The sequence below is a fragment of the Natrix helvetica genome, assembly GCF_964273705.1.
Source record: "Natrix helvetica genome assembly, chromosome: Z".
Lineage (NCBI taxonomy): Eukaryota > Metazoa > Chordata > Lepidosauria > Squamata > Natricidae > Natrix > Natrix helvetica.
Genome location: NC_138554.1, coordinates 141743499 through 141764521, shown reverse-complemented (window position 1 = coordinate 141764521; position 21023 = coordinate 141743499). Strand labels below are relative to the sequence as shown.

The 21023-nt window shown below is 50.7% G+C and overlaps 2 protein-coding genes across 2 annotated transcripts; one reads left to right on the top strand and one right to left on the bottom strand.

The window, feature by feature from the left end:
• Window positions 1-8398: 8398 nt before the first annotated feature.
• Window positions 8399-16156, bottom strand: LOC309381558 (GTPase IMAP family member 9-like). Its single transcript, XM_081932712.1, has 4 exons — window positions 16147-16156; window positions 15476-15610; window positions 14689-14744; window positions 8399-9829 (listed from the first exon to the last, which is right to left on the bottom strand). The coding sequence occupies exons 3-4, from the start codon at window positions 14699-14701 to the stop codon at window positions 9171-9173; spliced, it is 672 nt and encodes a 223-aa protein (XP_081788838.1). The 5' UTR covers window positions 14702-14744; window positions 15476-15610; window positions 16147-16156; the 3' UTR covers window positions 8399-9170.
• Window positions 16157-16533: 377 nt separating this feature from the next.
• Window positions 16534-19291, top strand: LOC309381586 (GTPase IMAP family member 5-like). The gene is made up of 3 exons (XM_081932745.1): window positions 16534-16611; window positions 17753-17811; window positions 18414-19291. Exons 2-3 carry the CDS (start codon window positions 17796-17798, stop codon window positions 19262-19264), a joined length of 867 nt encoding a protein of 288 aa, XP_081788871.1. The 5' UTR covers window positions 16534-16611; window positions 17753-17795; the 3' UTR covers window positions 19265-19291.
• The last annotated feature ends 1732 nt before the right edge of the window (window positions 19292-21023 follow it).

The following is a 21023-nucleotide window of genomic DNA, read 5'->3' as shown; positions in this document are numbered from 1 at the left end:
TCTCCGACCACCTCCACTACCGCTGTCGCCAAACCTTCGCCGCCTGGGCTGCATGGGTTGTCTGGGTCGTCCCCACCCCGTCGCCACTCCTTTCCTCCCTCAGGCTATTGCCGCACCGCTCTACTCCACTCTGCTTTGCTCCATTCCGTTCCACACAAAAGCGGCAGTCGCCAGCTCCAGCTCCAGCTAGCGCGCTTCTCCGCGCTCCTCTGCTTCTCTGCCTGGCTGTCTGACCACCCTGGTGGGCCCGCCCAAAGCCAGGGCAAAGCCGGGGTGGTCGTCAACAAATTTCCTGCCCTCAGGATGGAGCAGAGGGCTGGCAGCACCACCCCCCCATCAGGGAGGCCCCCCGCAATCATGCGGAGCTCACAAGCCGGTTGCCATTTCCCTCCGGAAGCTCCTCCTCCTTCCTGAATGGTTGCAGGAACTGGGCATGGCTAATCTAGTGAAGAGAAGGACCAGGGGAGACAGGATAACAGCCTTCCAATATTTGAGGGGCTATCACAGAGAGGAAAGAGTCAAGCTGTTTACCAGAGGACCTAAAGTCCAGACAAGGAATAATGTATGGAAACTGACCAAGGAGAGATTAAACCTGGAAATGAGGAGGAATTTTCTGACAGTGAGAACAAGCAATCCATGGAACAGAAGTTGCCTTCGGAGGTTGTGGGAACTCCATCACTTGAGACTTTCTTTTTTTTTTTAAACAAAGTTTTATTGGTTTTTTGGTGTTTTACAAAAGGAAAAGGTATGGGGAAAGTTACAAATTGTGGCAGCCGCAAACTGCGGTAGGTATACGCCCCCTCCAGACTCATGGTGTACATTTGCATAGCATTCAAATATTACATAATAACATATAGTCAGTGTGGTAAATTCATAAGTAATTTCAATCAATTTGTGTCATGTGGATTTTCTTACTTATTTGTGTGATCTGAGCTTTCTTGATGTCGCCCCGTCTCCCCCCGTTGGCCGTGCTCCGGCCCCTCCCGTGTCTTGTGCATCTACTGGAATATCTTCTGGTTTTTCTAGGAGTAGTTTATTTTTTTCCATAAAGGCCTGCGCCTCTATGGGTGTATTAATTCTGACTCTTGTCTCCTCCCAGAATATTAACATACCTTCAGGCAGCAACCAACGAAACCACACCCCCTTCTGGTATAATTTATTCGCCAATTGCGAATAATATTTTCTTTTCTCCCTCACTTTCTTGGGGATCTGTTTCAGTATGGTTATGTCCTTATCTTTGTATATCAGGGCTTGTCCCCTTTGTGTATTCAGAATTTCATCTCTTGTGCTTTTCCTAAGAAATTTAATGTGTACCTCTCTGGGGACATTGTGTGTTCTAGCATATGCGGAGTTCACTCTATAAACCAGGTCTATTTCCCACCCCATCTGTTGTTTTTCTTTCTGGGTATACTCAGCCAAGATAGTTGTCATGATGTCCCTAATGTTTTCATCATCTGTCTCCATCACATTCTGAAACCTAAGATAAAAGGACATTCTCTCAAACTCTATTTTCATTTGTTGGGTGTCAAGCTCTTTGTTTCCCTTTTGCACGCCCTCCAACCCCCCCCCTCATCTCAGCCGCCTCCTGCTCCAAAAGATCCAGTCTCTGTGAGTTCTTATTAATATTTTCGTAGTTCCCTCTAATTTCTTCTTTCATCTCCTTCAGTTGTTTCTTTATTTCCTCTTGTCCCTGTAGAATTTGCTGAAACATTTGATGAAACTCCAAGTCCGTAGTTTTAACTTGTTTGAAGGCTGTCAATGTTGATTGTGTGCTCGGACTTGAGGTTGCAGATGTCGGGGCAGAGGCAGCAAAGCCGGACTTTCCAGGAGGTGGTCTTTTAGATGTCATTGTTAGTAATAAAGAGTCCAGTCAGTATAGAGAAGAATCAGTCAGAGTGGTAGAGCAGCCAAGGGAGTCCGGGGGGTAGAGAGACCAGGCACAAGGGAACTCTCTAATCACCCTGGCAGGGAACAGACGTTTTTCACTCCAGAAAGTTCAAAAGCAAACAATCCACAAGAGAATTATCCAAATAACACGGAGACAAAGACTGGAAGCCTGAAGCTAAGAGGTGGAGTCAAGTTCACCTTTCATGAAGACAACGGAAGTGTGCCATCTTGCCCTGCCAACTTCGGGTACTGAGGCAACAAATAAAGTTTTCAAAATTCAAAGTTCCCAAGGCTTCCAGATCCCATTGTCTTGAAACCTAAAGGTTTAAATCCGAAGATCCATTTAGTTGGAGTGTGACCTCTTTGGTTTGGCTCTCCCCCTCCTCCTTCCCTTGGGGCTACGAGCACGTTTGTTTCTAGCCGCTTGTCCGAGGGGGGGGGAAATCCCCCTCCCCTCCAGCCACACCTCTCCGAATTAGCCAAAAGTTCCAATTAAACACAACTGACGAGTTTTAGAGTTGGTGATAGGTATGAAAGGAGTCTACACCTCACCGCATCGCCGCCGCGTCCTTCAACTTTCTTTTTTTCTTCCGGACAGCCTCGCAGCGAAGACGCTTTAGCGCGTCTCCCCTTCGCGCTCCTCGGTGCCTGGAGCGAAGCGAGAGCCCCCCCGACGGCCGCCGCCGATGCAGGGGTCCTCCCGCTGCGCCGCTCCTCCGGCAGAACGCCTCTCCAGGGCGTCCTGTGCCCCCCAAGGGGTGGGGAGCCCACCGGGGATGCGCGGGGCGAGCAGTCTCTGCCCGTCACCGTCAGCCGCCGGAACCGGAAGCCATCACTTGAGACTTTCAAGAAGAGATTGGAGTGCCATTTGTCAGAAATGATGTAGGGTCTCTTGCTTGAGCGGGGGGGGGGGGGGTTGGATTAGATGATCTATAGGGTCCCAACTCTGTTAATCTGTTAAATCTGTCCCGATCCTTTGCTCCATGCCGTCACTTAACATATATGTCGATCCCCTATGACACCCCAAAAATATGGTCTCGATCCTTTGCAACACACCATAACTTCACATATGGTCTTGATCCCTTGCGACATGCTGTAACGTAACAGGGTCTTGATCCACTGTGCTTGAGGTATACGCTCATTTGGAAGATTTTAAAGACTAATGTACAAGCCCAGATGACTTTTCTTCGGGGAGTAAATGGACAACAAAACGTAGTGGATTTTGTTTAGGCTGCATTAACCAGGGGAATAGACTCAAACTCACGAGAAGCGTTAGTACTGCTTTTACGGGTGGTAAGACCATTTCAACCAGGGGTGTCAAACTTGATTTCATGGAGGGGCTGCATTATGGTTGCATTTGACTTTGGGGCCAGGGTGGGCATGGCCAGCTCAGCGTCACTCATGTTGGGGTTGCCTGAGGTGGCCCAAGCGCTCTGCCAATGAAAACGAGCTCCCAAACTCCGTTTTGTCTGTGACGGCCTCCTGAAGCCCTCTGCCAGTGAAATTCGAGCTCCGGGGGGGGGGGCATGGACGGTTCGTGCAAGCTCCATTTTCAGCTGCGACAGCTTCCTGCAACCCTCTGCCGTGCGCGGCCCTCCCAAGCTCCATTTTTCCTGGCAGAGGCACTGCAGGCTGCTCCTTCTCTGTTTCCAAGGCAGCCCTGCGGGCCAGATCTAACCACCCCATGGACCCGGGGCAGTGTTGGGTTTTAATTTATATTACTACGAGTTTGCTCACGCACTCACGCACTTGCATGACACTTCTGCGCATGCGCAGAAGCAACCAGGTGGGTAGGCAGAGTCTCCCACCACTGCCACTACTAGTTTGCCTGATCTGGGACAAATTGTTCTGTGCATGTGCAGAACTGAAAAACAACATGGCGACCTCGTTCCCACAGGGAACTGGTTCGGGGACGTGACAGGCCTGCCCGCTACCTCTTCTCTCGAACCGGCCTGTACCGGTAGAAACCCACCAGTGGTCTGCAGACAAAAACATACCAAGGCCATGTCAGCCTCTGAGGCTGCCCCCTGGGTATGCTGAGCTCCTACCATCCTCCGGCTAATCTTCATTGCCTCTGTTGGACTGCGATAGCCTCATCTCTCTCTCTCTCTCTCTCTCTCTCTCTCTCTCTCTCTCTCTCTCTCTCTCTCTCTCTCTCTCTCTCTCTCTCCACTCAGCCCAGCAGCTGAAGCAACCGCAGCTATTATCAGCCAGACAAGAAGCATGACTCCATGGAATCAAGGCTTACCGCAGTGACGATTATCAGATACACCCCTGGGAAAGCGGGTTCAACTGCCAAAATGAACTTATCTTTAATGGATGGAGGAATAGACCAGTGGGGAGGGGGCTGCTTGGGAGGTCTTTATGCATTCCAAGAGGGCACTGGGGGGAGGCTCAGGGGGAGAGAAAGTGGGAAGGTGGGAGGGATTGGCCCCTGGGGGCTGAGTGGGGCTCAAGGGGTTGGCTTATAAGGTGGAAGGCAGCATGGAGGAGCAGCTCCAACAACTATTCCATTTTTTCAAGAATTGGGGGGTCAGTTAGCACCGGTGTGACAAGGAAGCATTTAAACCAGGTGTTTTGTTTTTTAAATTGTTTCATCGGGACCTTGACAACTAAGATGATTAAAGGCCCGGAAACAAAAACGAATGAAGAACGGTTGCAGGAATTGAGCACAGCTAGTCCAGAGAAAAGAAGAACTCTAGGGGGGCATGGTAGCAGGAGTCCAGTATTTGGGGGGCTGCCCCAAAGAAGAGGGGGTCAAGCTATTCTCCAAAGCACCTGAGGACAGGAGAAGAAGCAACGGGTGGAAACTAGTCAAGGAGAGAAGCAACTTAGAACTAAGGTGAAACTTCCTAACAGGGAGGACAATTCACCAGTGGAACGGCTTGCCACTGGAAGTTTGAGTGCATCACTGGAGGCTTTCAAGAAGAGACTGGACTCCAAGGTCCCTTCCAACTCTGCAATTCAGTGCTTCCTGTTCGAGCAGGGGGCTGGGCTAGCCCTAGATGACGTCTAAGGTCCCTTCCAACTGATGTCCTATGTCAGGGACGACGGACCTTTCTGTCCTCACATGCCAAAATTGTGTGTGCCCCGACACACGATGCAATGCACCCCACCCACCTGTACATGTGCGTACAACCCCCCACCCACAGGTGCATGCAACACCCCACCCATCCCCAAGCTTGAGGGAGAGTTTTTGTCCTCCGGAGGCTTTTCTGGAGCCTGGAGGAGGGCAAAAATGGCCTCACCCGGCCTTCCGGAGAGGCTCTAAATCAGCAGGCCAGCATATGCATGCATGCTGGAGCTGACATAGGGCAATGGTTCGTGTGCCCACAGGGATGGCTTGCCATAGGTTTGCCATCAGGATTCCATATTCTTCACAGATTAGCAGATTTGGAAGGGATCTTGGAGGTCTTCTAGTCCAACCCCGCATCAAGCAGGAGATTTTGCAGAATCACAGAGCTGGAAGGGACATCAGAGGTCATCTAGTCCAACCCCCTGCTCAAGCAGCAGACCCTTACAGAATGACAGAATCACAGAGTTGGAAGGGACCTTGGAGGTCATCTAGTGGAGGATGTGGGGACCAGAAAAACACCCCCTGCTGCAGCCATGCATTCATTTGCCGCTTGGACCCACCTGCAGGTCGCTGTCCTGGAGTCTTTCACCAATCAGGATTAAAGTTCCCCATCAAAGCCATAACATGCCGCCACCTCCACGATGCTTCCAGGTGGTGGCCTAAGGGTGGAGCTCTCACCTCACAATCAGGGGTCTGTGAGTTCGATCCTAGGTAGAGGCAGATATTTCTCTCTCTGAGCACCATGAGAATATATCAGCTGAACAAAACTCTGCCCTGGCAACAAGAAGGGCATTTGGCCATTAAACACTCTGCTAGCGAGACCACTTCCGGTGGCTGAAGGCGATGGACGCGTGCGTCCGCCTTCTCGCTGCTTCGGTGGGCTCCCCTGAATCCTAGGGGAGCACAGGGTGCCTTGGAGTGGCGCCCTGCCATAGGGGCGGCTTGCTGGGACCCCCTGAAATGGCGGCGGCCACGGGGGGGGGTATCCAGCTTTGCCTCAGGAGCCGTGGATCATAGGGAGTGCGCGGAATGCCAACGCGCGATTCGCTGAGCGCAGCCAGGAAGGAAGCGATCAATTTGAATGCAACAGCTGAAGCGCGGTGGGGTGGAGGCTCTCCCCGGGTCTTTTACAGTTTAACACCTTATTGACTGGCTTGCAGTTTTTTCTTGGACTTTGTTTCAACCAGTGGAAGAATCAAAATTGGAGGGGGGAGGGAGTTTCCACCCCCCTCGGAAAAGCGGCACTTGGAAAATCTCTCCCTCGCAAGGGAGAGAAAGTTTTTAAAAAGTTTAAAATACTTTCACTTCCCTTAATTAATGGGGGGAAAATCTTTTTTTTTTCCTCTTCTGACTACAACTGTGAGAGAAAGGATGGTTGAACTGATTCTTCTCTAAGCTATGTATGGGAACTCTGACTTTGTTGTTTCCTGACCACCGGTGCTGGCTGAGCCAAGATGGTTCACTTCCTCTTTCTTCTTTGTCTTTGAGCATGAGACTCCTTCCTTGAAAAACTTTGTTGCCTTGATTTAATTTTCACCCCAGAGACCTCCAGGAGCCTCTTCAAACAAACTTTTTCCCTGGATTTGGAATGTTTTGATCCACCCATCTGCTTTGGTCTTAAACTAAACAACTTATTCTCCTTTGGATCTGCCTGTTTGGTGGTCTCTACCTGCTGTGCTTTCCTACGGACACCATTCCCTGTATAGAACAATAACTATCTCTGAGCTTCATGATGGGTCCAAAAAAATTACCACCTGGAAAGGCCTCATCGGCCCTGACATCTTCTACGTCCAGCCCCATTGCCCACCAGTCACAATTGGGATCTTTTTTACAACCTAAAGCCCCTGAAGAAAGCTCAAAGGACTTGTCTACTGAGCAGATGCTTCAGGCTCTCTTAAAGGGACAGGACGAAATGAAAAAATAGCTGCAGGACTTAAATGACCAGCTCAGAGAGACACAACAAAAAACTATACAGAATGAGCAGAGGATAGGTGTACTGGAGGAGGATGCGGCTGGGATGAGGCGCGACCTGGAGGCAGTCCAAAGGGGGAACGCAGAATTTGAGAATCATGTGATAAAAACGGAATTTGAAAGGTTGTCTTTTTTTCTTAGGTTTCAAAATTTACCAGAAGTTGAAAATGAAGATCTTAAAGAGATCATGACCACAATGTTAGCAGAATATATTAATAGAGATAAACAACAGTTTGGGTGGAATGTTGACCTGATTTATAGGATTAACTCAGCCTATGCAAGAACACATAATGTTCCAAGGGAAGTTCATGTTAAATTTCTTAGAGAAACCACAAGAGATGAGGTTCTAGGAGCTCAAAGGGGAAGACCATTAAAATATAAGGATAAAGAAATAACCATTCTTAAGCAGATCCCAAAGAAAGTAAGAGATAAGAGAAGGAAATTTTCCTTCTTAGCAAAAAAATTATATAATAACGGGGTTTGGTTTAAATGGTTGTTACCAGAAGGCATGTTGATTTTTTGGGAGGGCAGTAGAATCAGAATTAATACAGTTGCGGAAACAGAGGCTTTTATGAAAAAACATACTGCTCTCTTAGGTGATGTGCGGGATGATGTCACACAAGAAACAAAGCAGGGAGGGGCTGAGGCTATGCCAGTGGAGGGGGGGGAGGATGCGACAACAAGAAGACTCAGATCACAAAAGTGAATTGAAACACTATTCTAAATGTTGTTACAATGTATTTTCAAGGAAGTGACAAAAGTAAAATGATTGAAACATATTGATGATTTTGTGTAAACTTAAAACTGCTAATATCTATGCAAAAGTTTATAGTTTTTTATTTCTCCTTTTTGTAAAAGTTGCAAGACCCGGGGGGCTTCTCTCCCCCCACACAATGTAGCTGTCAAAATGTTCCATAACCTCTTAACCCCTTTTCCCTTGTAAAACTTTTAAAATCAATAAAAAATTTTGACAAAAAAAAACCACTCTGCTAGCTCCATTCAGTTGCCCAGACTCCCCCCCGCAAGGGATTATGGGGTCATTAAAAGAAGATGGTGATGACAATGAGGTGACAGGGGGAGGAATGGGAGTGAGTATGGGGGAGGCAGGGGCCCATGGGAGATGGAGTTGAGTTGCGTCAGAAATGAACTTGTTCAGGAGACACGCCTGAACTTTCTTCTTCCCCTTTGGCCACTGGACATCCAACCCTTCCCCGCCTGCTTGGTGAGGAGAGGGAAGAGACTTGGAGCAAAGGTAAAGGGGGGGAGGACCAAAGAGGGCATGACTTGCCAGGCAAATGGACCCCTTTCCTGGAAAGCTTTCAGGGGAAACTCTGCATTCCCACCCACCCCCTGTTCCTTGGCCCCCTTCTCCTCTGCTTTGGTGATGCATTGCTGCAACAGAGCCATAGACTGAGAGGACTGAACACGCCCTTCTCCCCAAATCACCTCTTCAAAACACATGGCCTCTTTCCTAAGCAAGGAGTAGATTTATTAGCGGTTGAAAGAGAAACAATTTCCCTCCTGAGTCCACATTAGCCCTCGGAAGGCGATCTAGAAGAGTACAAAAATGGCCTCGCGAGAAAACAGGTGGCCCCTATTAGAAAAACATGAATTCTCCCCAGGAAAACAGGGCTGGTGAACAAGAACCTCAAGGCTGCCCTCTCTTGATGCTCTTTGGTGCCCACTGCGGTTGAAGGGAGACTTTTTCAGGATTCTGCTACTGTCCTTGACACCTCTAAAGTCAAGCTCTAATATTTCTCATGTCAGTGGTTTCCTGGCCTGGTCTACTTCGAAGGACTGAGAGGTGGGAAGCCCAAGAGAGTGTGTCTTTCCGAAGGGAAGTAGGTCAGCCTGGTAGAAAATTAGGCTATGGGGCCAATTGAGTATGTGTGTTTGTGTGTTTCCATCCTGTCATCCAGGGGGGAGAATCTGGCCTCTGTGTCAAAAGTGAGCTTTTCTGTCTGAATTGAGTTCTGCCACCAATTCTGAGATACACTTTGGTCAAACTCCTCAGGGAAAGCTCGGATCACAAAATGGAGTGGTTTTTCAGCTTCCCAGAGCCAGGCGAACATGAATATGTATTTCTTTTTCCCGGACGAAGGAATCGGCCCAGGATCTCTTGACGCGGGTCCTTGGGAGGGCTCCAGGTGAGGGCAGGATTGGGACTTGGAGCAGAAGGGGGGAAATGCAAAGCTGTTGGAGCAGAAGGTCAACTAGAGAGGCTTTCCGATCTTTGTTAGACAATAGAACACCAGGATAATTTCTTTACTTCCTCATATTCCTTTTTGTCTTTCTTCAGCATCTCTTCCGTGTAATAAGGAGCGCCTCCGTTCTTCTCCACCAGCTCATCAATCATGGTCATCAGCTGGGCCACCTGGTCCTCTCGTTCTTTTCCTTTGGCCTTGTTGTTGAAAGCCAGGTAGCGGTTCCCACACTGCGCCATCTGGTCCTTAAGCGCAGAGTTTCCCCCAGATAGGAATTCCTCCAGAGTCTGCCCTTCCAAGTCATCTTTGCGGGTGAACAAGGTGATCAAGTAATTCTTGGCATTCAAGCTGAAGATCTCACTGATCAGCTGAGCCACCTTCATCTCCTCCTCGGAGAAACGGCCGGGACGCATGACCTGCAGAATGACGTGTGGACCCGGGGTGCAGAAGTTCACACAATTGCTCACTTCCTTCGCAGTTTTCTGCACCGGGACTTCAGTGTCAAAAAAGCCCGGTGTGTCAACCACCACAATCTTCCTCTCCTTCCAGCTCGCTTCGCCCTTTTGGCAAGTCACGGTTACTGACTTTGAGGACATGAGCGCTTTAAAGGCTGAGGATCCCAGAATGGCATTTCCCGTGGCACTTTTGCCGTTGCCGGTTTTGCCCACAAGCACGATCCTCTTTTCGGACCCTACAACCCAATGAGGACAAGAGAGAAGAAAGGGGAGTTGGGCAGCAGCGTACGTCCATCATAGCCTGTCCCTCCACCCAGGACGGGGAGTCCCATGCCCCAGCATATAACTTTTATATTCTGTTGTTGTGCTCTATCCCCATCTAGTGGCCATAGGGAGAAATATGCCCCAACATACAATCTTTATATACCGTTGTTGCTCTCGAGCCCCATCTTGTGGCCGGAGAGGCAAAATACCCAGTATATTGTTTGAAGCTGACCAACCCCTTTACCCATCAGCCAGCACTCTCAAACCAAGTGCACGCACGAAAATGAAGCCAGGCTCCATTTCTTTTAGCATTTGGAGAAGGCAGAAGCACAAAGAAGAATCCATCTTAATCTGTGGCACAGGGTCATCCAAGGACAAGCCCACATCCCACACCCAGAGCATCGCTGGTGAAATTTGGATTGCTTGTATTTATTCATTGTTATGTTCAGCAGTAACTCAACACTGTGTTAGGGTTCTAAATACCATGCAGAAATAAATCATTGTCCAAGGCAAAACATCCTTAATGGTGCAATTTATTCCGCAGGCATGTTAGCACGGCTATGGAAAATTTCAACTCTGAATTACATCCTGTAAGTTCACCCAGTTGAGAGTTCATGATCTCTCCCCACACCCACAAATCCATCACATGTTCCAATCATCATCTTCCACGCTGGCATGTACACCCATCTTCTTCCGGCCAGGTGTCGAGATGCTGAGACAAAAGATGACCTTGGCTTCTACAAAAGAATGTCAACAATCCATTCTACAATCCTACTCCTTTCTATTCCCCCCTCCCAACTACTACACCAATGAAACAGCATAGAGAATTATTAAAAAGTGTGGCAGGCCAAAGATCCTAAAAAGAACATAACTACAGGCCTGACAGGCGGCCTCTCCTCAAAAGAAAAACGTTTCCTGCAAAGAGAATAACTTAAAAGTTAACATAACAAAATTAACCACCTCTTCTCCACCCAGGGGAACCCCTTGACTTCTCGGGAAACTTCCCATTGACTTGCTTTACTAACTTCTCCACTTTCAGGTTCCCACTGTTGACCCAATTAGCTTCAGACCAAGGGTAACCCTTCCAATGCACTAAGTACTGTAAGCAACCCCTATTCAGCCTGAAATCTACAATTTTTTCCACCTCAGATTGTGTTTCCCCTTCCATCACTAAAGGAGGAGATTGAGCTTGGGTGGATGCTCTTCTGTTAGACCCAATTACTGGTTTCAACAAGCTACAATGAAATTCTGGGTCAATTTCCCCTAGACTTCTGGGTAGACTGAGTTGAACTGTAACTGAGTTAACTATCTTCACTATTGGGAATGGACCTAGAAATTTTTTACCCAATTCCTTGCTAAGCATTTCTAATCTTATGTATTTGGTAGATACAAAAACATTGTCCCCCACACGTTAGGGGTTTAGGAGTGAGCGACGTTGATCATCTTGCTTCTGGTAGGCTTCTGCCGCAACTGCTAGAGCCTTCTTCGTATTCTCCCATCCTTTCTTTAGCATGTCCATCCATTCACTCAAAGACATGAAAGAAGGAGGTTCTCTAGGCAACTCAGGCATGGCAACAACTTCCATGCCACTGGTAAACTGGAAACCCGCTAATCCTCTGCTGCTGTGGACCGCATCGTTGTACGCCACTTCGGCGAAGGGTAGCAAGTCCGACCAGTTGTCATGCTGATAGTCCACAAAACACCTGATGTATTGTTCCACCACCGCCTTGGCTCCCTCTGCTGCGCCGTTCATGCTGGGATGAACCTCTGAGCTCAGTTCTTGTGTGGACCCAATAGATCTCAGGACCTCTCTCCAGAACTTGGCTGTGAACTGGACTCCGCGGTCTGAAATGATCCTCTTGAGTACTCCATGCAGGCGATAAATGTGTTTCACAAACATTTTCGCTATTTCGTTTGCGGATGGCAATCCTGAGCAAGCAATGAAGTGTGCCTGCTTAGAAAACAAATCAATAACAGTCCAAATTACTTTATGCCCACTGCTGTCTGGGAGTTCCATGATGAAGTCCATTGCGACCTCTTCCCATGGCCGTTTTGGGCTCTCTGCTGCAGGTGCTGTAGGTTCTGGGCTCTTGGATCCAATCATCCACGGCTGGCCTTGTTCCTCCTCCGAGGCCTCCCCCTTGGTAGGACTCTTCATCACCTGAAGTTGGGGGTCCCCTTCCAGAGGTCGGTTGGGCATTTCCCCCTCCGAGGCCTCCCCCTTAGTTGGACTCTTTGTCACCTTCAGTTGGGGATCCTCCTCCGGAGATTGTTTGCCCTTTTCCTCTTCCGAGGCCTCCCCCTTGGTAGGACACTTCGTCACCTTAAGTTGGAGATCCTCTTCCAGAGGCTGTTGGCCCAGATGACTCTTCTGTGGTGGCATCTGGGGCCCTCTCTTAACCACCGTGGCAATTGGTACACACGTTTGTTCTTCGGCAATTCCCTCCTCCGAGGCCTCCCCCTTGGTAGGACTCTTTGTCACCTTAAGCTGGGGATCCTCTTCCAGAGGTCGTTTGCCCAGATGACTTTTCTGTGCTGGCATCTGGGGCCCTCTCTTTACCACCATGGCGACTGGTACACACATTTGTTCTTCGGCAATTCCCTCCTCCGAGGCCTCCCCCTTGGTAGGACTCTTTGTCACCATAAGTTGGGGATCCTCTTCCAGAGGTCGTTTAGGCTTTTCCCCCTCCGAGGCCTCCCCCTTAGTTGGACTCTTTGTCACTTTAAGTTGGGGATCCTCCTCCGGAGATTGTCTGCCCTTTTCCTCTTCTGAGGCCTCCCCCTTGGTAGGACACTTCCTCACCTTAAGTTGGGGATCCTCTTCCAGAGGTTGTTGGCCCAGATGACTCTTCTGTGGTGGCATCTGGGACCCTCTCTTTACCGCCGTGGTGGTTGGTGCGCACGTTTGTGGCATTGGGGCTGGAGCCAAGCACTCTGACGCTCTGTGGCCAAGTTGACAACAATGGTGGCATTTAATTGGGCCCCACGAGGAATGGAACCTAGTTACATCTCTAAACTCAGGAACCGTTTCATCACACTGCCTTGCTCTCCAACTTGCAGCTGCCCCCTTGGTAAACCCTTCTTCCATGGTGGAGATTGCTTCTCTGTAGGAAGGAGGGGTAAGAACCACTTGGGGCCTTGCAGGTGCACATTTTCCCGCCATCCACACTGCAGGCCTCTGTTTGGTAATCCCTTCTTCCATGGAGATTTCTTCTCTGTAGGAAGGTCTGGTAAGAACCTTTTTGGGCCTTGCAGGGGAGACTGGAACCGGTGGGGAGGTCAATCCCTCGGTTGGCCACTGCCCAGCTTTCTGCCATGGTGCCATCTGCTGAGGGAGGGCAGGTGCCCACTGGCATCCCTCCCATCCATGACCTGGGGTTAAGACCCATCCCGGGGTTGCTGCTTCACAGGTTGCAGCTCAACCAATGATGGCTGGCTAGGGGGTTTTACGTGCCAAGGACCCTCCTGCTGGCTTGGAGGAGTTATGGGCCAAGTAGGTGCCCTTTGCTGGCTTGGATGAGTTATGGGCCAAGTAGGTGCCCCCTGCTGGCTTGGAGCATTTCCCCATGCTGATGGCAAAGGAGTTGGTAAGTAGCATCTCTTCCATCCAAGTCCTGGGAGGAAAGCCCGATTTACTGCCCAATTTGCTTCATTTACTGTTTGCAGCCCCATTTGTGGTGGCTTGCAAGTGACAGATGCTGGAAAAATTCCTTCTTCCTGCCTCCTTTGAAATTCCCATTTTGAAAGGGAATCTTTCTCCCAGCTAATTGCAGGGTGACAAGCCATTTCATTTATTGCCATCTGGAAGGAGCCCAAACCTCTGTTCTAAGGGTTTTTTTTTTCCCAAGCCTTGTTTCCAAGCTGTGGGGAAGGAGGGGGAGCATGCACTCACAATTTTCCTGAAGAAGTCCGTCTGAGATTTCCTTCGTCTTGTCGCGTCTCCTCCTGCATTCCTCCAGATGCAATTAAACTGGAAACAGCATTCCATTGCCTTTGAAGTTCCGTACTCAGCTTCTTATCACCAAAAGCTTCTCATTAAATCTTCGCTGATATTTACGCTGTCCCGGTCAGCATTGGGAATGCCGAGACCCCATCACCAGATCTTCCATCACCAGCCCTTCCCCCTTGAAAGGGGGAGGGAGCTAGTGAATTATTTTAAAGTAGAGAGTTGAAATAATGTTAGGGTTCTAAATACCATGCAGAAATAAATCATTGTCCAAGGCAAAACATCCTTAATGGTGCAATTTATTCCGCAGGCATGTTAGCACGGCTATGGAAAATTTCAACTCTGAATTACATCCTGTAAGTTCACCCAGTTGAGAGTTCATGATCTCTCCCCACACCCACAAATCCATCACATGTTCCAATCATCATCTTCCACGCTGGCATGTACACCCATCTTCTTCCGGCCAGGTGTCCAGATGCGAAGACAAAAGATGACCTTGGCTTCTGCAAAAGAATGTCAACAATCCATTCTACAATCCTACTCCTTTCTATTCCCCCCTCCCAAGTACTACACTATTGAAACAGCATAGAGAATTATTAAAAAGTGTGGCAGGCCAAAGATCCTAAAAAGAATATAATTACAGGCCTGACACACTGCCTGTCTCGTATTTGGTTCTCATTGTATGTATCCCTGTTTTCCCCAGTTTCAGCATATCCTCTTCTTCCAATAAAGCAATCAGATCTACGTACACGGCCTGTTTTATTAGAGGATCGATGAGTCTTGCTGCATATCTCGAGCTGCACACAGACTAGCATGTAGTGAGGACAGAACAGGGAGTTCCCACCCACCCCACAAGCCCCACCCCCCAGGGGCCCAAGACTTTACCTCTTCCAGCCATTTCCAGAAGATTCAGACACACACGGGACCAATCTGGGGGATTTCTGGATGAAAAGTGAAACAGAATCAGCCAAAGGAGAGACCTGCTTTACTTGGAGGTTGCCAGGAGTTCCCCCACCAAAAGAGGAATTGGAGGAGGGGGTTTAAAACATTCCTCCCAACCCCACACCCCCACTTACCTTGACCCAGAGTCATCCTGATCCAACCCCCTGCTCAATCACAAGAGCCTTACAGAATCATGGAAGGACAGAGTTGGAAGGGATCTCGGAGGACATCTAGTCCAACCCCCTGCTCAAGCAGGACACCCTTATAGAATCAGACAGTTGGGATGGACCTTGAAGGTCATTTAGTCCATCCCCCTGCTCAGGCAGGAGAGACTTACAGAATCAGAGAGTTGGAAGGGACTTTGGAGGTCTTCTAGTCCAGCCCCTGTCCAAGCAGGAGACCCTGCCATTTCGCCTCCAAGCGCTGCCGCATTGGAGCCGCCCACCGCCAGACTTATCACCCGCTCATCCCATTAGCCACTGCCGCATCGGGTCTCAGGTCTGACCCAGCCTCCTCCCCGGTTAGGCTCCGGGCGCCCCGGGAAGAGAGAAGCGGACGTGGGAACCAAGGAAGAGGAAACGGCGCAGCCCTTTCCTCAAATGCAGCTCCCTCCCCTCCTCCGTCTTTTCCGCACGCCCCCTCCTCCCTCTACCTGCCGTAGGCTGATGGCTGGCGCCCCCTCCCCGTTTTCTTGCCCCCAGGGGAGAGGCGCTGCGGTCCAGACACCCACCTGAGACCCTCCTCCGCCAAGCAGCTGATGGGTGTTGTGGGGGCTTCGCGATCGCCGCTCTCCGGGCTCCACCGAGGGGGTTGCGAGCGTCTTCTGTGCTCGTCCGCCAAGGGCCGCCCATAAAGTCCTATTTCTCTGGGTGGGCGGGGCACTCTGGGTGAGCGGAGTTTCCTTGCCCTCCCTCATTCCTGAGATATTGAGCCCCCCCCCTTTCCCCCTCCTGGAGCGCCTCTTTGGCCCCGCAGGCTGCTCCCCCAAGTCTGGGGGTGGGGGAGTCAGGCTTGAATGCCCGCCCAGATGTCTTGCCACACACCCCGCTTTCCCCCTATAAGCTTTCCCCAATCTTTGCATCCCACATCATCCTGCCCCCCTCCTCGCCTCCAAGGAAACGCACCCTGGGAAAACACGCAGCAATCTTTCCCGGGGCGGTCTTTTTTTGGGTGTGTGTGTGTGTTTCTTTCCGGCATCCCCTGCTTTCCTGTTGAGGATGCTAATTGCACCCACGCACTCTCCCACTCCCCAGCTCTCTACTTCCTTTTAAGAGCTTGCCATAGCCCTTTTTTCTCAGATTGGGGGGGGGCAACCCAAGCATATGGGGAAGGTCTCTTTCTCACACACAAACCGGACTGTGCAGCTAGTGGCCGCCCAAATGTTGCGGGAGAACTGCGCACCTCCACGGCCCGGGGCTGGGCTCCCCCGTGAGCATCTTGCGGGCTGGGCAGCGGTGAGAGGCTGTCTGGAGATCGGGAAGGGCAGGGAATTGAGTCTGGGGTCTCTTAGGGTGGAGGGTGCCGGAGACGGATTCTGCTTGGCTCTGGGTCTTGCTCCTCCAAAGGTGGGTTGGCTGTGCAGCTCAGTGGTCAAGGGCTGGAGGGGTGGTCCCTCGCCTTGGAAATGGGACCCCCCCTTCCCAGCCTCCCGGCTTGCAAAGGCCAGCCCGTCCTTCAGGCCCATCTCCGGAAGCCCCCACCCCCCCACGCCCGTCTCCCCACCCGGCCGCTTTTCCTTTCATCAATTCACTTTCACTTTCGGCCCAGGAGTCACGTGCTTTCCCCGAATTGCCCGGCGGTTTCGGGCTTTCGATCGTCCGCCTGGCTGCGCCCGGGAAAAGCGCTTTTCGCTCCTTCTCTTTCTCGGTAGGAAGCTCTTCGTTGCTGAAATGGGTCTGGGGGCGGCGGCTTAAATGGGGAGGAGGAAGTCCCCCGCCCACCTGCTTCTCTTCTCAGGGGTCCGCGGCTTCCTGGTGCAACCGCTTCGCCAGAGCAGAAGCTGCGCACTCGGGGGTGGGGGGGGGGGCGGAGGACCGAGACATATTGGATGGGGTCTTCTTCCCCTAGGAGGGGGTCATGGGAACCTGGCGCAGCCGGCTCTCTCCCAAGCATCCTTCAGCCGTTTTGCAAAGGGGGCTTACGGTGGGGGACCGTGATGGGGAGGTCAGGGAATTGGGTCTGGGGTCTCTAAGGTAGAGGTGCTAGAGAGGGATTCTGCTCTGGGACTTGCTCCTCCAAAGGGAGCCCGGCTGAGGGGCTTTGGGGGTCACCAAAGTGTTGTCCCCAATTCGGGTCAGAGCCTGGGGCCGAAGCCAATGATGGGCGCCAGACACGAGGTGCAGGTTTTCTAATTGCTTTTAATTGGAATTCTCCTGATCAAAAGGCCAAGAACAAAGGACTAAGAAAGCTTTATGTATTTTCACTAAAGGAGAAGGCGGGACAAGGAGAGATAATAAGAAATATCCTCTAATCAACATTTTAGCAATAATTCTACAATTTGTTCTATTGGTCTATAGCTCTCCCATTCCTAAACCTTGGCTAGTGAATGCTCCAGGAGTTCTCTGATAGACATTTTATTTGCTGAAGACCATCTCTATTCCTAACTTTTAGCTGAGGTCTGCAAGTTCTCTAATCCTTGTTACTTTTATCAACTTTCTAACTACCCATAATCGCTACAAGCTTTACACATGCATATTTCCTGTTGATAAGCATTCTTTGCACTTTGACAGACAGACAGACAGACAGACAGACACACACACACACACACACACACACACACACACCAATTACAGTCTTCCTGATTTACTTTCAGGTGTGTGCCGTGACCTTGCTTTAGACCTTGCTGGCTGTGTCTCTGACTGGTCACGGCTGTTGGGGGGACCCTACCCCACCGAGAGGTTCCTCAGAGCTCAGCTGTCTCCTGGGATGGACAGATCCTCCTCTGGAGCCCCTGATTCAAGCAGGAAGAGGAAAAAAACTAACTTTGGGTTCTGCTTTCTCCCTGCAGAGATTTTGAGCAGTTGGAGATCTGAAGTGGCCTTGGAGGAGGGATGGACGTCCACAAAGGTAAAAGCCTCCTGGGAAATCAGGAGAGGGGAAGAGAAAGGAAGGGGAGAGGAGGGAAGAGGGGAGGGAGGGAGGAAAAATAAAGAAAGGAAGAGAAGGAAGAAAGAAGGAAGGAGAACAAAGGAAGGAAAGGAAGGAACAAAAAGGAAGGAAAGAAAGGAAAGAGGAAGGAAGGAGAAGAGAGAGGGAGGGAGGGAAAGAAGGGGGAGGGAGGAAAGAAGAAAAGGAAGGAGTAAGGGCAGGAAGCAAGGAAGGAAAGAAGGAAGGAGTAAGGGAAGGAAGGAAGGCTATGCGTGGGAGGGAGGGAGGGAGGGAGGGAGGAGAAGGGACAGAAGGAGAGAGGAAAGAACAAAAGAAGGAAAGAGGAAGGAGGCAGAAAGAAAGGAAGGAGAAGGGAAGGAGTGAGGTAAAAGGGAGGAATGAAGGAGAAGGGATGGAGAGAAGAGGGGAGGAGAAGGGAGGAAGGAAGGAAGAGTAGAAAGAAAGAAGAGTGCTTCAGCAGCACTCCAAGGCCACAATGGAGGTCCGGAGTGTGGTCTTCAGAGGTCCTTCCTGGACAATGTCCCAATTCCTTTTTTTAACGTCGTCTTCCAAACTTGCAGGAGAGGACAAAGAATTCCGGCTGATCCTGGTTGGAAAGTCCGGAGGTGGGAAAAGCGCCACGGGCAACACCATCTTCGGCCGGAGGGTGTTCGAGTCCATCTTGGGGGCCAAAGCCACCACCCTGAGGTGCCAAAGGGGAGAGGGAATCTGGCAGGGCACGAAGATCTCTGTGGTGGACACACCAGCCATGTTTGATTCAGAAAAGTACGATGAGATTCTGCAACGGGAGATTATGGCTTGCGTTGAACTCTCCCGGCCTGGCCCCCACGCCCTGATCTTGGTGACCCAGGTTGGGCGCTTCACTGCCGAAGATGCGGATGCTGCAAAATATGTCCGGGATATTTTTGGACCCCAGTCCACCAGGCACACAATCATCCTGTTCACCTGTGCGGAGGATTTGGGTGGAGACCCCCTGCAGGAGTACGTCCAAAACTCCGACAACAGGAATCTGTGCGACCTGATCCGGCAGTGTGGGAACCGCTTCTGCGGGTTCAACAACAAGGCCGCGGGAGCCGAGAGGGAGAGGCAGGTCTCGGAGCTGATGGAGATGGTGCAGAGAATCAATTTGGAGAACGGCGGGCGATACTACGTCAACCGGCTGTACTTGGAGCCCAGCTTACGGGATGAGCACATCCGGCTGTTCGTCGAGCAAAACCGAAATCCGTACAGGTGGATCCTTGACCTGGTCTTGTTTCCATTCTGCTTCACCTGTGGGGTTTGCCAAAAGGTGTACTCCACCACAAAAGCGGTATTTGTCGAAGTGTATTCCATCATGAAAACTCCAAAAAGGGTGTTTGTCGCAGTGTATCGCTACTTTTCCCCTGAAGTCCTGAAACGACATGATTTTTAATTCCGTTTGTTTGGGAAATAAACAATCGCAGACCTGCCAGTTTGGTGGTGTGGTGTCCCCTCCACTTCTCCTTTGTTTTTGATTGCTGAAATGGGCCTGGGGGCATCAGCTGGGGGTCTTCTTTGCCCTTCCTGGGGGCCAGTGAGAGACTCAGGTCCTTATCTTTTAACATTCTCCTCCACCTGCTCAAGGGCAGAATAACCCCATAACTCCTCAATGCCAGACCGGCCTCACATTCTTGCCTTTGTCCCAGTCCGGCCCAGGAGTGCCCCTTCCCCAGTTGCACCAGTATCAAAGGGGTGTTTCCCCCTTAAGCCAATAGCACCCCAGGTGCATGAAATCTGTTCTGCACATCTGATGGGAATTCAATATAGTTGTCATCCATCCCACTTAGTTTAACTAGCAAAGAAAGACTTCTGGTTCATTTTTTTCTCCAAGACTATACTATACGGAGAACAAATTGGTTAGAGATTAGAGCAGGGGTCCTGGACCCCCCAGCACTGGGCTATGACACACCAGAAACTGGGCATGTGATGCCCCATCCACAGGATGCAGGCAGCATGTGAAACCATGCCCGCTCCGGTCCATGGAAAAACCTCTCTCCACAGAAAGGACCCCCAGTGCCCAAATGGTTGGGGGCTGCTGGACTAGATGACCTCCGAGGATCCAGGAAAGGATTGGGGGCCACTGGATTAGAGCAGGCAGAATCTGTTTGCTCGGGGTGAAAATGATGCAATGAACTTCCTCCCTCTTTTCTTCTTTGGCCATCCCCCTGTTTCCTGTCCATGTCCAATTAAAAGTTCTGGAAACGGATCCCTTGTTTGCTCCCGTCTGGTCTGCCATCTTCGGCTGGCATCTTGCCATCAAAGCAAGTGCAGTTGTACATCAGGAGAAATTGGGAGGGGAGATGACAGCACCCAAGGTCAGGCATCCTGAGAAGGAATGTGAATTACCCTAAACTTCTTAGTGTTCTCAAAACACCTAGGCAGACTCTTATTGGCTGAAGACAGGCTGGTCGTGTGGGAAGGGCTGAGGTGTGGGGAAAGCTTTCTGTATCGTTTGAGCACAGGAAATTCAGTTCGGAGGGGATTCCCCCCCCCCCCCCGAATGGCAGCTCCGGGCCTGTGGGCTCAGCGGAGCTGACATGCAGCCCCTCTACCACGGAGACAGCAAAAGGAGTCAAGGGTCTTCTTTTTCTAAGGGATCAGACGGTGGCAGGTGTGACAGCGCTTTTCCCATCTCTGCCTTCTTTTGGCTGACCTTGTGCTTGATTGGTGTGTCTCAAAGTCAGGGCCAGCTCTGCTTCAATCGCAAACGCTTCCCCCCTTAACCACCCACTCCCCGATCTCTCCCCCTCCCGCTGTCGCAAAGGCGAAGCGAGAGGCAGAATGGCAGCCACGACTGTGTTTATCTCACAACGCCAAGCCCTTTCGTCACTCCCCTGCAAGTGCTGTCCGTCAATAGTCCATTTCCAGCTGGCCATAGTCCAAAGGCTTCTATGCACGAAAGGGGGGGGGGAGATGCGAGCAAGGTAACTCAAAGCCCAAATCCAAACACGCAGGAGAACCGCAAAGTTCCAGCCAAGTCAATGAAGTCCAGGAACTCCAAACACGGAAAGTCCTAACGAAAACAATGGAGCCAGTTGCCTCCAACAACCAAACGCCCCACCTGACTCCCTTAACTCGCTCTCCAACTGGTGTCCCTCATTTGGTGGGGCAAGGCTGCAGCCTCACTGTTCAGATCCACCAGCAGGGCTAAA